The following is a 16,570-nucleotide window of genomic DNA, read 5'->3' on the forward strand; positions in this document are numbered from 1 at the left end:
TCCCACAACGCACGGAGATCGGTCGGAAGATTTCAGGGCGCTTATAGTACGCGAACCTTTCCTTGAGCCCTGAGCTCCATGGTGCTAAATGGAAACTAGGGCTTAAGAAAAGGTTCGTGTACTATACATTCCTCTCGGCAGCATCCCGGTTGAGGGTTCATCGAACTAACTGGCTACAATTCGGTAGCGATGGGCCGGTGCTGGAGGCGAACACATCGCTGGACATGATCTAGCAACAGGTTCTGTATCGTTCGCCGGTAAAGGATGTTGGCAGATGTACCAGGGAACCCATTTCATACAATGTAAACAGCCCCCTACAGGGATACCATACTATCGGTCTAAACTCTCTAATGTGCTGGTAAGAGGAATCCTTTGCCTTACATGCTTGACGTCGCACTTGTTCCCTGCGTTTGGTGTGTACCAGCTGGTAGTTCGAATTATCTGCCCAGGCAACCTTTTAACACGCTTCGACAGTCCAATGGCGCTGTTCCTTTGCCTATGTCAATCTTTGTGCCTTCTGGCGTGCGGTGAGCAGATTTATGCTAGTACGACGGCTTCTGCACCTACTGCAAGAAGCCGATTTGAATTCACGAGTGATCTGATGCACTGTAGCCCCATGTATCCGTAGAGCCCTGCGCGTATATACAAAATAACATCCGCACTTCCTTCATCCGCGAATTGTTATCCGCATCCGCAAATGGTTATCCGCATCCGCAAATGGTTATCCGCGGATATTATAAATATTTACCTACAGTATATTACACCCAGGATATTGAAACGGATATATCTGTTAACATAATACAATAGACCTGGCACCAGAATCCCTACAGTCACAGTTTTATGAGATATTTTATCTAGCAACAACTACCGATGTATTGACCTTTGTTCCTTCCTTCCATTAATTGCGGGCAGGAGTCAGTTAGGCTTAGGTCAGATTTACGGCATTATGGTCTCAAGGCTCTATATATCACCATTCTCCCACATCAATATCAAGGGTCGCCTAACTACAAGCAAAAGTAAGAGTAGCCTATACCTGAGTGAAAATCAATAAACACCATTGTTTAGAAATTATCAGGAAAATTATACGCACTGGGATACAATTTGTATCCGCCAAGACACTAACTTCGCGGATATCCGCATCCGCTCTTACCATCCGAGTTAGCCGATGGCCACCCCTAATATCAACACCCTAATATCAACACACTGCACACTGTGGTGGTTCACCCCGGCGGCGGTGGTTTTGCCTGAATCCACGTTTTTTTTTTTTTTTTTTTTTTTTTTTTTTTTTTTTTTTTGTTAAGAAAGAAGTCATACTTTCCAGTGTCGACTCAGTAAAATGTAACTTCTTTGTTTAATAGTGTGTCTTTTTATTCCTTGTTTAATGGCGTGTTTTTTTTTTTTTTTTTTTTTTTACATGTATGCTATAAGTTAGTGTAATATTTACATTTAACGTTTATGTTCGACAGACTAGAAAGCTCTTAAGTTACTTTTGAATCCACGTGCTCACGGTACACTGTTGACACGTACTATGACGTGGGAAACCCTATACCCGCACGGCTTCGGAGATCGAATGGCCCGTACCTACGGCACAGAAAATCTGCTTGTGATCAAATGCACTGAGATCTCCTGTCTTACCCATCCCGAGCTCAAATGTCACTCACACGGTCAGTAGAAATTTCCAAGTTCTTTGAAAACATTTAAGAAAGGACTAGGTGACTGATAGTGAATCTGCCACCCGGCCGACAACCCTAAATGCAGATCACTGATGACTGATTGATTCCGCGTTGGGCTGACCACAGCACCATTTCGCCAAAACGGCAGCTATCTCTAGTTCAATTGCTCATCAGTGTGTACTAATTATAAATATTGATTTGAATTCTGGAGACAGGAAACATTGCAAATCTTTAAACAAGAAACTGACATAAAAATTCAAAACATCAATATCATGTATATTAGTTAATAAGAGTCTATGAAGTAGTTAAGAAAATGTGTAGACCTGCTGCATTCAGAATTTTCATTTTCTATCTGTAGGCTACCTGAAACTTTGTCAGTCTAATGAATATTATTTTTACAACAGATAAAATTGGTCACAATACCTCCTTGAAAGAAATTGAGCTTTGAAGTTCAAAGACCTCCTATGTCAGGAGCTTTTACAAAAGTTTTCATCAATTTTTCCTAATGAATTATATGAAAACCTAGTACGATGGCGTCGCCACTCCCAAAGTGTTATATTAATGACTGACAGATGCTACGAAATGAGAATGGAGAGTGCTTGTTGTTGGTTTTTTTCTTTTTTTTGCTTTACGTCGCACCGACACAGATACGTCTTATGGCGACGATGGGACAGGAAAGAGCTAGGAGTGGGAAGGAAGCGGCCGTGGCCTTAATTAAGGCACAGCCCCAGCATTTGCCTGGTGTGAAACTGGGAAACCACTTTCAGGGCTGCCGATAGTGGGGTTCGAACCTACTATCTCCCGAATACTGGATACTGGCCGCACTTAAGCGACTGCAGCTATCGAGCTCGGTAATGGAGAGTGTTGCTGGAATGAAAGATGACAGGGAAAACCAGAGTACCCGGAGAAAAACCTGTCCCACCTCCGCTTTGTCCAGCACAAATCTCACATGGAGTGACCGGGACTTGAACCACGGTATCCAGCGGTGAGAGGCCGACGCGCTGCCGTCTGAGCCACGGAGGCTACTCCTAATGAATTACAGACTTTTAATATACGTAAGCGTTTGTAGGAAATGGCGTATGATAGAAACATTATATTTAAGAGATTGAATCCATCACTCCAGTTATTTATTAAACAGACATTAATCCTCCGGAAGCACTTGTATGGATTGGGAGAAGTGTTAATGATATTTTCTAATAATGCTGTAAATTGAATTAATTTTAAGACTGTGTTTTTTATGCACCAGTGTTTTTTAGTATACTCTGTCATCAGGGCAGCATCAGTACTTGAGAGAGTCTTGCAAATAAAAAAACTTCAGTTTCCATTCGGGAGATAGTAAGTTCGAACCCCACTATCGGCAACGCTAAAGGTGGTTTTCTGTGGTTTTCCATTTTCACATCAGGCAAATGCTGGGGCTGTACCTTAAGTAAGTCCATGGTCGCTTCCTTCCCACGCCTATCCCTTTTCTACCCCATCGTCGCCATAAGACCTATCTGTGTCGGTGCGATGTAATGTAAATTGTATAATAATAATAATAATAATAATAATAATAATAATAATAATAATAATAATAATAATGTAACTGCTTGTGGAGCCTAGTTAGTATGTACAACAATATATTGATTTCGGTGCATTCGATTGGCATGCCAAAGATGTTGATGTGCGTAGGCAGTGCAAGATTTCATGGAACGTTGAAGAAAATGCCTTCAAGCTACAAACCCCAGCTTCCCGTAAGATCGATAGTACAGTATAATAATGAAAATGAAAACCTACAACCTGTTTTCCATTCAATGACCGGGTCAGGGATGGGATGAATGAAGCCCCCAACTTGCGGCGAGGATAGGAATTGTGCCGGCTGCCGAGGCCTGTCGCATTCCTCTGGGGCAATGATTAATGACTGACAGATGAAATGAAATGATAGTGGAGAGTGTTGCTGGAATGAACGATGACAGGGAAAACCGGAGTACCCGGAGAAAAACCTGTCCCGCTTCCGCTTTGTCCAGCACAAATCTCACATGGAGTGACCGGGATTTGAACCACGGTATCCAGCGGTGAGAGGCCGACACGCTGCCACCTGAGCCGCGGAGGCTCTCCATTAATAATAATAATAATAATAATAATAATAATAATGGTTATACGTCTCACTAACCACTTTTACGGCTTTCGGAAAAACAGAGGTACCGGATTTTGACCCTCAGGAGTTCTTTTACGTGGCGATAAATCTACAAGTATAAAACTGGCGTATCTGAGCATCTTCAAATACCACCGGACTGAGCCAGAATCGAACCTGCCATCAGCCCAGCTCTTTTACTACTACTACTACTACTACTACTACTACCAATATTAATAACATTATACACACTATATTCGTAGTGTCCAAGTTAAATGCAGCGAAGGAATTTACTGTTCTTAATGTCACAAGTCACCACTGCCAATACTAAGTTATTATTATTATTAATAATTTTAGGATTGTGTCAAAACTGGAACTTCAAATTCTACGACAATCGTTGCTTCTGACAATAAAATGCTCACCAGTCTCACGTTGAATTACTTCCGTTATTGGTAGATTTCATTCTAGATCAGTGGTTCTCAAATTGTAGTCTGCAAACCCCCGGGGGTCCTCGAATTTCTTTTTTGGAGGTTCGCAAAAGAAGAGTTCAGTACTTAAAAATTAGTTTAATTGTTGCTTGTACAGCTTATAAACTCGTTTATTTTCAACAGTCTTCATGGATTATTAAACAATTAATCTGACTGTAAGTTTAAACACAATAATTACAAACACCGAGCGAGTTGGTCATGCGGTTAGGTGGAGTAGCTGTGAGCTTGCATTCAGGAGGTAGTGGGTTCGAACTCCACCGTCGGCAGTCTGAAGATGGTTTGCGTGTTTTCCCCATTTTCACACCAGGCAAATACTGGGGCTGTACCTTAATTATGGCCAGAGCCGCTTCCTTCCCACTTCTAGGCCTTTCCTATCCCATCGTCGCCATTAGACCTATCTGTGTCGGTGCGATGTAAAGCAAGTTGTACAAAAAAAAAAAAAGAGTAATCACAAACGTTTTATGTTTTGTCTTTAATGGTTTTCCGTTTAAACGTCATCAATATATGGATTTTTTTTTTTTTTTTTTTTTTTTGCTAGGGGCTTTACATCGCACCGACACAGATAGGTCTTATGGCGACGATGGGATAGGAAGGGCCTAGGAGTTGGAAGGAAGCGGCCGTGGCCTTAATTAAGGTACAGCCCCAGCATTTGCCTAATATATGGATTAAAGACAAGCATAGCGACATTGATAAGTTGTTGACAAGTGCTTCGTCTAGTTCAGTTGAATCTCGGAGATGTTCCAGTAAAAATGAAATCAAGGAAATATTGTTGTGAATATCTTAAGTGCCTTCAACAACAGCAACTTGAGTGTGTTATATACATTATTTTCATATTTTCTTGAACGAATGAATCCTGTTGATGATCGCAGGTAACTCGAGGAAACACATCCGAATCGATCTGATAGGTCAATTACATGTTTTAATGAAAGACTATAAAGTATTCAACACGTAAGAAATAATCGGAAAATTTGCATCGGGAAACAGTGATAAAAAGGGCAAGCCTTGCTTTGTATGAATTGTCATTATTTAGGTTTTGTTTAGTTCAGTTTAAATATGCAGTTGACTGACTTGTGTTAATTACATCAGAAATCACTTAACTTTAACCTCAAATCCTAATCTAACCATTATTACATTGATGAATTTGAAGGGGTCTGGAAGAATATAGATTCATGGAAAGGGGATCTGCACTGCTAATAGTTTTTAAACCACTTTTATGAATTAATCGTTTCTGCTGCTACCTCCACTATTCTTTTCATGCAGAGAATTCACTGTAGTCACTTAACTTTAATATTAACGCGATTACTGAATGCTAATCTTTATCAATAGACTTTCTTTGAGTTTTCACTACTTCACGCAGGTATGCGATTTACTGTACTAAGCAAAACAACCCAAGAACAAACTGTCGATGTTTTAACAGGTCAATAGAAGCTAACTTACCGGGAATTACAAACATAACATGGATATTTACGGTAAATGCATACTGTGAATAATTTGGACATTTTTAAATATGCCCACGTTTTCAGTGTGACTTCAGTGAAAGAATGTCTATGCATTCATCCAGTACAATGTCTACCAGCCAACATCACTACTCTGGAAGAAAGAGGAAACCGATCTTTGGAATGGCTGGCTTCACACCAAGACGGCCGCGGTTCGAATCTCGAACAATTTGGAAATATGAAATGAAAATTCACGCCCCCGTGATTCAGAACCCATGTAAAACTGGAGGGGCCCGTGGCGGCTATGATCCGATATGAACGGTCGCGAAAACTGAACTGCCTTTCTGGAATTTCGATCTGGTAGAGTACTTTTTTTTAACAACGATTTAGTTTTCAGTAAGTTTAAAGCCAGTTATGAGGGGTGCAACGCTATAGCAGTAAAGACGTTCACTACAAGTGTAGCCCCAAATTTGGAAGGAGCAAGAGGAAAGAACTGGATTGCCAGTCAGCTGATATTGCCGTGAAAGACACAAAGATGCCTCGCAACAAATGAATTCCAAAATCACGGACAGGTTTTTCTACCTCCATGGGTGCTGACAACAACCAACTTAATCTTCGTAGCTCTGATTATTAAATCTTTCGTGGAAAATTGCCCAAACAAATTCAAATTTTTCAATTCGCGTAGACGCAGTTAATATTCATAGCATAATGATACAAACGAAAAAGAACGAAAGTAGCAAACACTATGTCTACCGGTATACGGCTAAAGGATAGGACGTTGCTAGCTTGTTAATTCCGTGCAATATACATATGCTTGCATCGCAGTGACTGTAGTTTCTAAGGGCTTAGAACATCTTTATCACCAGATCTGTGTGAGAGAGGAGAGATTTCTAACGCCAGGTAGTAAGAAAATATATGTTGTGCATTCTTTTGTGACAAACCTTCAAAGCAAATTGGTCAAACCAATTGGTAATTTCAGCCTCTATCAACGTCCCCTGGAAGAAAGTTACGAAATTTTCAAGGTCGTGAAAATTTGTTCACGAGCTAATCATCGGCGCCGTGTCCGATCATATCAAGAGTTACGGGCACTCCCCTTGTCTTAGACCTCTCGTAGTAGCTTACGTGAGATACCAAGAATGGCTATGAAGGTCGCTTGACAAAATGAATGAGGCAATGTAAAAGAAGCATAAGAATTCCTCCTCCTATGTTTCAGAAGAGTTCAGCACCGAGTTTCAACAGCAGGCCACTGGCTGTAGACGTTGGCCTTCTGAAGCCAATTTGATGGGTTCAATTCCGGCAGAGTCCGATAGAATTTGGAGATGATCAAATACATTAGCCTCGTGCCGGTAGATTTCCCAGAACATGAAAAAGAACTCCTTCAGAACAAAATTCCGGCACCTCAGCGTTTGCGAAAACCGCAGTAGTTAGTTGGAAGTAAAAGCAATTACAACAGTATTGAGTTTCAGCAAATGCTTTTATGGGATCAGCTCCGCGAATATCAATCGCTACTAAACAACTCTTCAAGTAAAACACTATACAACACAGAGACAAAAAATAATCTTTCTGTTCCATTCAATGTTTCGAAATCCGACTCCATGGATAAATGGTTAGCGTACTGGCCTTTGGTCCAGGGGGTCCGGAGTTCGATTCTCGGCCGGGTCGGGGATTTTAACCCTCACTGGTCAATTCCGATGGCTCGGGGGCCGAGTTTGTGTGCCGTCTTCATCACTAGAATTCATCATAGGTAGAGGCGCCATCCTCTAAGACGCACAGGTCGCCTATATGACGTTAACTCGAAAGACCTGCACCAGGCCTCTTTGGTGGCCACACGCCATTATTATTATTATTATTATTATTATTACGAACGCCTTCTGGCCTACAGTAACTAATACGTCCGTTGTCGGAAGAGTATGGAATAAACACGAAAACTGTGACCACTGCTTTTAAATTTCAACACCTGTTACAGCTGTTGATCTGAAGCAGATGAGCAACAGGTGGCCATTCTTTCGTTAGTCAACAAAGAGAAGCCACCTGTTAAAGTACATCGCTGGACAAACTATTCGTATTTACAGGCATATTTGTTTTACATCACACCGCCTCAGACAGGTCTTATGACGACGATTATAATAATAGTGAACTTCAATATTCGCCCAAGGAATGTCCAACAGTAATACACACTACAGCATAAAATTCACATAGTAACTGTAAAGAAAATGAATGCAACTCTCAGTTTTCAAATTGTAGTCGAGAGCCATGTAACCTGAAGTTTTATATGAGACATCATTACAAAAACGAGTTCTTTTCTTTCCAATCCAAATTACCATATTAAGCGCCCGCATATTGAACCGAAGTCGCTATCATGAAAAGCCAGTAATAATATTACTAAGTTATCGCAGCTAATGTCCATATAACATTTGCATCTATTGCAGATAAGTAAACAAAAAAAGTTAACTAGCATCCAACTTTCAAAATCCCTTTCAACTCCCACAATTGTGCCCACTAAGAGGTTCTTTGTACACCTTTCCTGAGCGTGTTTTAACAACAATTTCAGTATTTCACGCAACTGATTGAACAAATGATAGAAGGTACTCTATTTTAGAGCTTAAATCATCACAGAATGACCGAGCGATTTGGCCGTGCGGCTAGGGTCGCGCAGCAGTGAGCTTGCATCCGGGAGATAGTGGGTTCGGACCCCACTGTCGGCAGGCCTGAATATGGTTTTCCGTGGTTTCTCATTTTCACACCAGGAAAAATGCTGGGGCTGTACATTAATTAAGGCCACGGCCGCTTCCTTCCCACTCCTAGGCCTTTCCTATACCATCGTCGCTATAAGACCTGTCTGTGTCGGTGCGACGGAAAGCAAATAAATAAAATAAATAAATAAATATATAAAAGCATTACAGAATGTCGACAGTGCGACGCTGGGGCAAGGCTACTTCTGTTGGGTATACTTCACGATTTTCCATTCTCTAGATAAAACGCGCAGGGAAGTTTGTATTTCATGCGTTACGGGAGTTAGTCTAACCTTTTGACAAATGAACGAGTTAATATAAACATTCTTAACAAATGGACCGGTATAGACATTATAACACGCCTTTCTGTAAGGAATAATGAGACGGATTACCAGGAATAATGATTTTTATAACGGAAACCATTACAGGTCAGAAAAGGAAACTCGTTCTTAAATCTCCTCACAATATATGCAGAAAAGGACAAACGAAAAAGCACCAGGCAGACAACGTAGATACCTAACCTGTGCGAACTAGAGGAGCTCGGTATGATAACGTCGTTGTCCATTATGCCAGCGACTGCGAGGTGCAACCTCCTGGACTGAAGTCTGGGGATTGCAATACAAGCATATTCGACCAGGCCTTTCAAAAGTGCTGAAATACAACCGACGTGAGACAACAGATTGGGCTGAACGTTAAATATCCCCTGGCAGAACAATATCCTGGCACTCAAAGACATGATTTATAATTAACGAAATAAATATTACTCAGTCCTAAAGCGACGTCACAAACATTGTTTGAAATTCAGATATTGATGCGAAACAACAACTACGTACGGTACAAATAGCACTTCAGCGAGTTACATTCTTTTCAAGTAGGCTTCTGAAACTAAAATTATCAGGGGAAAGGGTCAGCAAATCATCTTCACTTTGAAGCAGTAGTAACTAATATGCAGTATACATATACAGAATAGGTGCCGGTCCAGCGGTCAAAGGGTAGAGCAGCTGCCTCTCATCCGGAGACCCCGGGTTCGATTCCCGATTGACTAATTGCCAGAGGTCCACTGAGGAGCCAATTGACTGTAAGATGGCGGCCCATAAAGGCTGTTGCGTCATGGAGTTTGTTATGTTTATACAGATTACGTTCTAACGTTCGTCTTTCATACGTGCTTACGTACGATTTCGTCCGGTAAGAAACAGGCCGGAAAATTAGTCGAGTCTATTAGAAACATGCACTATGGGACTAGAAGAGGAGACCTGAATGTGGTGCTTACATAGTGACCTCTTTTTAAAAAAAATAATTGATACGGCACCTGAAGTCTTATTCAAAGTGCCGAAAATGTCAGCTCAGCTCAGTGCACTTACCGAAGGAATGTGCCGTAAACTATGCTATTAGGCCCACACCGTGTATACATAAGTACATTTGTAACTACTCACAGGGACGGAAAAGGCGTGCTCGGTTCACCCGAAAGGATGCTGGTTTTGATCCCCGTCAGGAAGTCGAGAAATTCAGAAACGAAACATCCACTTCTGGAGGGCTGCATATCCCTGGGAGTTCACGGAGCCTACACCAGAAACTACCCGAGGTCAAAGGCACAGGGATACAGAGGCACAGGGATAACCACTGTGTCCACTTGGTCGATGTTACGAATAGTGGAAGCCTTTACCTTTCGCTCTTCCAAGGTTTGTCTTGACCAGTATGGAGATAACTTCGATCTGCAACTAGGATTCAACGCTTTAAATACAGTACAACATCCGTGTCCAAGAGGCTCCCGGGAAAAACTGCTTGGAGCTATCTACATGAAAACATCTACGTTTGAGATAGACAACTGAATTGCAGCCCCCTCATAAAATTTATCCTCATAAAAATGGCATTGCTAACTTGTAACAATCACTTCCTAAAAATAGGTCTATTGTACTAACGATTTTGATGGAGAAGGGACCCCCGACTCACGTAACAGAACTGTGAACGAAGGAAACAACTCTTATCTCAAGCTGAAAGCGATGAACGTGCTATATACTTCATACGACATTGAACAGGCTCTTGAAACTGAAGCGAAGAGAGGTTCCAGTAAGGAAGGACAGCACCGGAGAAATCAGTGGGAATTAACAATTATCAATACACATATCAGCATTACCAAACAATATTACATTAACCCACAGCAGTCCTTATGTTCTATTAATAAACCGAGCGAATGGTTGCGCGGTTTGGCTCACGTAGCGGTCAGGTTGCATTCGGGAGACAATGGGTTCGAAGCCCACTGCCTGCAGCCCCGAAGATGGTTTTCTGTGGTTTCCAGTTTTCATACCAGACAAATGCTGGGGCAGTATCTTAATTAAGGCCACGGTCACTTCCTTCCCACTCCTCGCCATAAGACCTATCAGTACGCGTAAAGCATAATTGATTTTAAAGTACTATTAATATTAAATTATGTAACGCATGAAACCTTCTCAAACTCACCAAAATGCAACTGGCACACATGCCAAGGTACAACTTATATATTCAGAACGTTAACGTAGCGTTGATTGTGGTAGCATATGCTTTGGGGAAAGATTGGCGGCTAATATTCAAGAACTACGAGAAATGGAAAGAGATCTTGTGAAGTCAACGACCAATCAACAAAATAATTTGCAGATATAACAAAATATGGTTACATTACTTCTTTTTTTTTTTTTTTTGTCTACCTACTTGGTTAACGTCGCACTAACGCATCAAAGGTTTCTGGCGACGGAAGGATGGAAAAGGGCCGTGGCCTTAATTAAGGTATATACAGTCTGATATTGCCCGACGGGGAAATCCAAACCCACTATCTCCCGAATGCAAGCTCACAACCGCGCGACCCTAACCGCACGGCCAACTCGCTCGGTACTGACCAATTTTGCCTACCTAAGAAGAGACACAAGCATCACACACAAGTTATCTGCTCAAATTAACATACCGCCTGTCCGGCCCCGCGGTGTAGGAGGGCAACACGTCAGCCTGTCACCCGGCGGCCCGGGGTTAGATTCCCGGCCGGGTCAGGGGTTTTTAATTGTAAATGATTAATATTCCTGCCCTGGGGACTGGGTATTTGTGTCGTCCTTTCCGTTCCTTTCCTCACATTCAACACTTCGTCATTTACAACATACACGCAGGTTCCTCACATATGGTGCAAGTAGGTCGACGCCCCGAACAAATAGCATTTAAAAAAATATACCGCCTCATCTCACACAGAAGTCCACCGTCCACCCATTCAAATGGATGGGAATATTTGATTAGGGGCGCTATTACAGGTACTCGTTATACTGTAATATGTATGTCTACCCCTTAATGCCGTTTCCTGATAGGATGGGGTAAGATGGAATTATGTGGCATAATTTTACGGCCGGATGCCCTTCCTGACGCGAACCTAAGTTGGGGAGCAGGTGAATATAAAATTAATGATAGTGAATTAAATTTGGTAAAGAATCGGCTGCGGTCTATGAATAGGAACTGTCCCAGCATTTACCTGAAAATGAAAATGGGAAACCACAGAAAACCATTCTCGGGACAGGCGACGATGGGTTTCGAACACACTCGTCTCCCGAATGCAGAGCTTGGCTCCATAGTCCTGGCGTGCTTGATACTCTGTTCGGTGGACTCAATAATACAGCCTTTGTTATTCTGGGGTGAGCAGTACTGTGATAAAGGAGTTACAGGTGAAGATTTGACGCTTGGAAAACTGTACTCGAAAGTTCTGGTCCTTGACAACAAAAAACATGGATGGAAATCACACAAAATAGCTTTCAAATCTATAGAAAGAGAATTTTCATTCTTTCTCCGCTTCACAAGTCGTATTAGTACAGTTTGGTCTAGTTACATAAGACAGGCCCTTCCTAACGGCTTGTATAGACTGCCAAAGACTGAAGTATATCTTTGTGCCCCCACCCAAAAGACGCAGCATTCCATAGCTGATGCCCTTCCCCCTCCCTCCTCTTCTGGAGCTATGATTGGCTCAAATTTTTCAGTCCCCGTAGTCGAATCACTCTTCTCAATTGTGACATCCATAAACCTGTCGGTAAAGCGTGAGTATCGGTAAAGATAAACATATTCTGGGCCCAGATTTTCGCACAACAAAAGAAAATCTCTGCGGTGACCGATCACAACAGAAGTGGAGAGAGGAAGAAGGGTGGGAGTTGAGCGACAGACAGCTATTTACAATGCTACTCAGTGATAAGTCGTATACACAATACACTGAGCAACCAAATATTAGCCAATTCATTGATGACAAGACAAGGAAAGGCTCTTTAGACTCATTCGGGTCTAAACACATCGTAACTATTTCAATTAAAAGCACCTAGTAATGCATTTTAGAACATGCATAGCCACTCGACCTAAAGGGACCCAGATAGGTCCGATAAACTTCTACTTTCTATAATCAGACAACCTTCCTTAGCCTTTCTTCTCATATCTTCCATGGTCAAACATCATCTTTCTTCCGATCTTGAATGGCGTGGGATTTGTGGGGCCCACGTTATCTTTCATTTTCCTGTCTTTCCTCTTTCCTTCCCCGGTACCCTCAACCTTCCGAGTGTTCAGGACTCTCGCTTTCTCTCCCCTAGCAAATGTTTACAAATTGTAAACAACCACATCATTATGCTACTTAATACAATAACCAAATTGAAATGTTATTGAACAATCGGTATTACCGTATGTTTATCTCTGTAGATCGTCTGATAACAGTAAGTTTTCTTTTATGTTGTCACAGAGTCTTTTATGTTCAGGAGAGCCGTTAGCAAAGGGGGGAGGGGGGCACGACCTCAATATCCCCCTATTTCAGATGTATAATTACAGACATAATTAAACGAATGCATAAATAATGTTGCGTTAGCAATTTGATATTGATATCTACGTCTGAAATAAAAACATCATTTGGATCTATTGAAACAGGATTTGGTATTTAAACTTTTTAATTATTTAAGCTTTATAAATTATTTTTCTGATAAGAGCATTGATTGACTGACGTGTTAAAAGAATATATATATTGTGATGGGTTTACAATGTCTTTAAGAATAAAATATTGTAAACATTATATATACTCTACAGTTTTTGTTGTTGTTTGTTCCAACCCTCAAGCCCCCCTCCCTCCCATGCACATAAAACGGCGCTGGCGATATGTTATTCATACTGTTTCATTTACTGGCAGTACAAGTGAGATGAACTCAATGTTGTATTACGTACTTTAAAGGAAAGACAACAAAAATGTAAACAATGTTGCTGCTGTTTGTGATACTAAATCAATTATCTCAACGGAGCGCTTTTGTCTCTCCGCTGATTAACTTTCTATCGCCATCATAAATTACTTCACATAGGTCTACATGAGACCATACCCACTCTGATACAAACAACAGAAAAAAATGTACAATTCCAATAGTTAAATTTCCAGCTTAATATGTCTCCTTGGCAAAAATTGCATCAATATTGAGCTTACTACATCGAAACGTTACTTTTCTCGCACAATGTGCACACCTAGAAGTACTTTTTGTCATGTTTAGGGTAACCGAACCCAAAATAATGCATCTAACTTAACCACAATTCAGTTCCTGGGGTTGTACCCTGCATAGGAGACATTTTCCGTAGCGTCTCAGAGCGAATAGGACAAAAGGGAAATAGAGAGGCAGAGGACCGCCAAAAATTTTTACAGCCTCTTTTACTTTACGAACTATTATGGCTACGAGTGGCTTTTGGTACTCTATTTAACAATCGATACTGATGAGAGCAAAATGAGGATGACCAAAATGTCAAAGACTGTCGAAAATGGCACTGAACGTGACAGGTATCAGTGTTATTACCTTCCTGATCTTGTAAATAGGGGTTACCCCCTCATATTTGGGAATATGAAGTCAAGCTGCACGGTCGTAGCAGGGACAATCCTGTATCTTGAGCGTTACACAACGGAAAGAGAAGTCAATGATAATACAAATTCTGCCGAACACACTCTTCGGAAGATCCAAACAACTTTCGGGTTGAGAAACCAAAGCCCTTCGTTTCCTAAAAGGGTGAAGGTTTCCCTAAGATGGAGAGTGAATATGAATAACCTTCAGTTATTCCAGTGTCACATTAAGTTAGTACAAGTCATGAAACAGATGAAAATTCCACGAAATGTAACAAGTAATGCGCTCGGAGACTCATTTGATGCAAGCTCGAGATTTAAAATGTCATTAAGAATACTGCACTGATGACCGTCCTTGGTCTTGTTTATACTATTAAAAATAATGTTGTGGGTGTTAAATAGAGAACCAATCTTCTTCAACGAAAGTAAAGCATGCTGTAGGCAATGTATTCGTTAATGCCCAGGTCTCATGAACATAAATGGTGAAGAATAAACAAAAAGCACAAAGTAATGCATAAAATGTGTGTTTTAAACTTAGGCTCCATCACTTACCAGGTTTACATAGCCTGCTCCAATGGTACGGATTGCAACATATATATACAGGGTCCTTGGCAGAACGGCATACGGGCAACCTCTTGAGCTCTTCGGGCTGCTGAAGGTCTGGCCAACGCCAGATCTGGCAACATAGCAAGTGAGGGTCCACTGGCGGCAGATCTTTGGGCAGCAGAACACAAGCTTGCAAGTCCGCCCCACGACTCTCCACAGCCGCCACCAACATTTCCAGTTGATTCTCCTTCAACTGTTTCAATAACGCAGTCCTATTAAACAATGCAGATCCGTCTTCAGCCTCACATGTGGTTTCATGCTCCCGTCGCACCCTGGCCTTCAAAAGACGTTTAGCGAGCGTGGTCCGTTTGCTGCGAAACATGAACATGAAACAAAGTTTCCAGATAGAGCATTTGGGGGCCAACACTTGCCTCGAACGTCGGACGAAATATTTTACGGACAGATATATCCTTCATCAACTGGCTTCTTTATGATCGCTGAATATAAAACACTGAGCACCGAACCCTGGTCTCGAGGTAGGACGAAGATATTTATGACTAAAAATGACACTAACAAATAGTAAATCCTTTCGCTTGCTATCACAAACATGAAATTAACGTCACCGATAGCCACATCTGGAGGGAACGACACTTTCCAAGAGACAGATAAAAAATTTGCTTTTATCGAATAACACTAAAACACAACAATAAATGAAATAAATTTCCATTACTGGTGCATTTTCAACGCAGATCTGCTATATTTTCACATAGTAACTGTGGTCTTGAAGTAACACACGCAAAAAACACAAGTGTAACTCAAGAGAACACATAATTTTATTAGTAAAAAACACTTCTCAAATAAATCCCGCCATGATTCTAGGCCAAATACCGACAATTTCGTAGGCCTATAAAAAAACAAACCGATTATAAAAATATTGTTGATCGGCCATTGATCAAGTTGACACATGCTTACTGCGCATGTATTTGCCTTTCCTGTTCAACATTTCGCGATATGACAAAAACACACAGCAAACCCTCACAGCTACATCAACGATGTTAACCATCTCACTTACTCAGACACACTGGGGGGATTAGAAAATGGTGGCTCAAAAGTTGAGAGCCTCGCCGCTAGAGGTGGGGAGGTAACACTCGAACTGTCGGGCGAAGGGGGAGCGACAGAGATAGCGAGTGTGGCGCCGCATGTTGTTCTGTGAAGAAACCGCGGACGCCTTTACTGTCTGAGCGAGAAACATCTGCTACATGCACGTGAAGTAACTCGCAAATGCAAGAATGCTATATTTGAAAATAACCACATTTCTTTAACAAATGTCATTCTTGTTTACAATTCGGTGATATCAACACACACATTTTGCCTCGGATAAAGGCTACTAACGATTTTTTTTTTTCTTTTCTGATAAGCTAAGTATAGTACAAAACGTATGTAAAGAATTAAACACCAATGTGATCACTGAAACAGACTATCATCCAAATTTGCAAGTATATGTTGTGATAACTCCACAGTTCTGGTGGCACACAACTTACTCATGTACAAATCGAGTTCTTGAACTTATATTCAGGGCACAAAATAGAAATTGTGGAAGTATGCTACTGCAAATATCTTACGAATTCTAACTTGCAGGACGATTTTTTTTTGTTTATTATACTGGTTATAAAAAAGTAATTGAGTAGTTAAGCGTACTAGTAGTTATGATGGTGATGTTTCTGGATGTTTCTGGAT

General features: G+C 41.2%; 1 protein-coding gene across 1 annotated transcript in view; it reads right to left on the reverse strand.

The window, feature by feature from the left end:
* The window catches only part of Dad (Daughters against dpp), an 83,311-nt gene extending 67,410 nt beyond the window's left edge, over positions 1-15,901 (reverse strand). Inside the window, exon 1 of the mRNA XM_067156935.2 lies at positions 14,840-15,901. Coding sequence (XP_067013036.1) covers positions 14,840-15,221 — 382 coding nt within the window. The 5' untranslated portion in view covers positions 15,222-15,901. The remainder of the gene's footprint in view (positions 1-14,839) is intronic.
* Positions 15,902-16,570: the final 669 nt, after the last annotated feature.

Source organism: Anabrus simplex, chromosome 1 (genome assembly GCF_040414725.1).
Source record: "Anabrus simplex isolate iqAnaSimp1 chromosome 1, ASM4041472v1, whole genome shotgun sequence".
Classification (NCBI taxonomy): domain Eukaryota; kingdom Metazoa; phylum Arthropoda; class Insecta; order Orthoptera; family Tettigoniidae; genus Anabrus; species Anabrus simplex.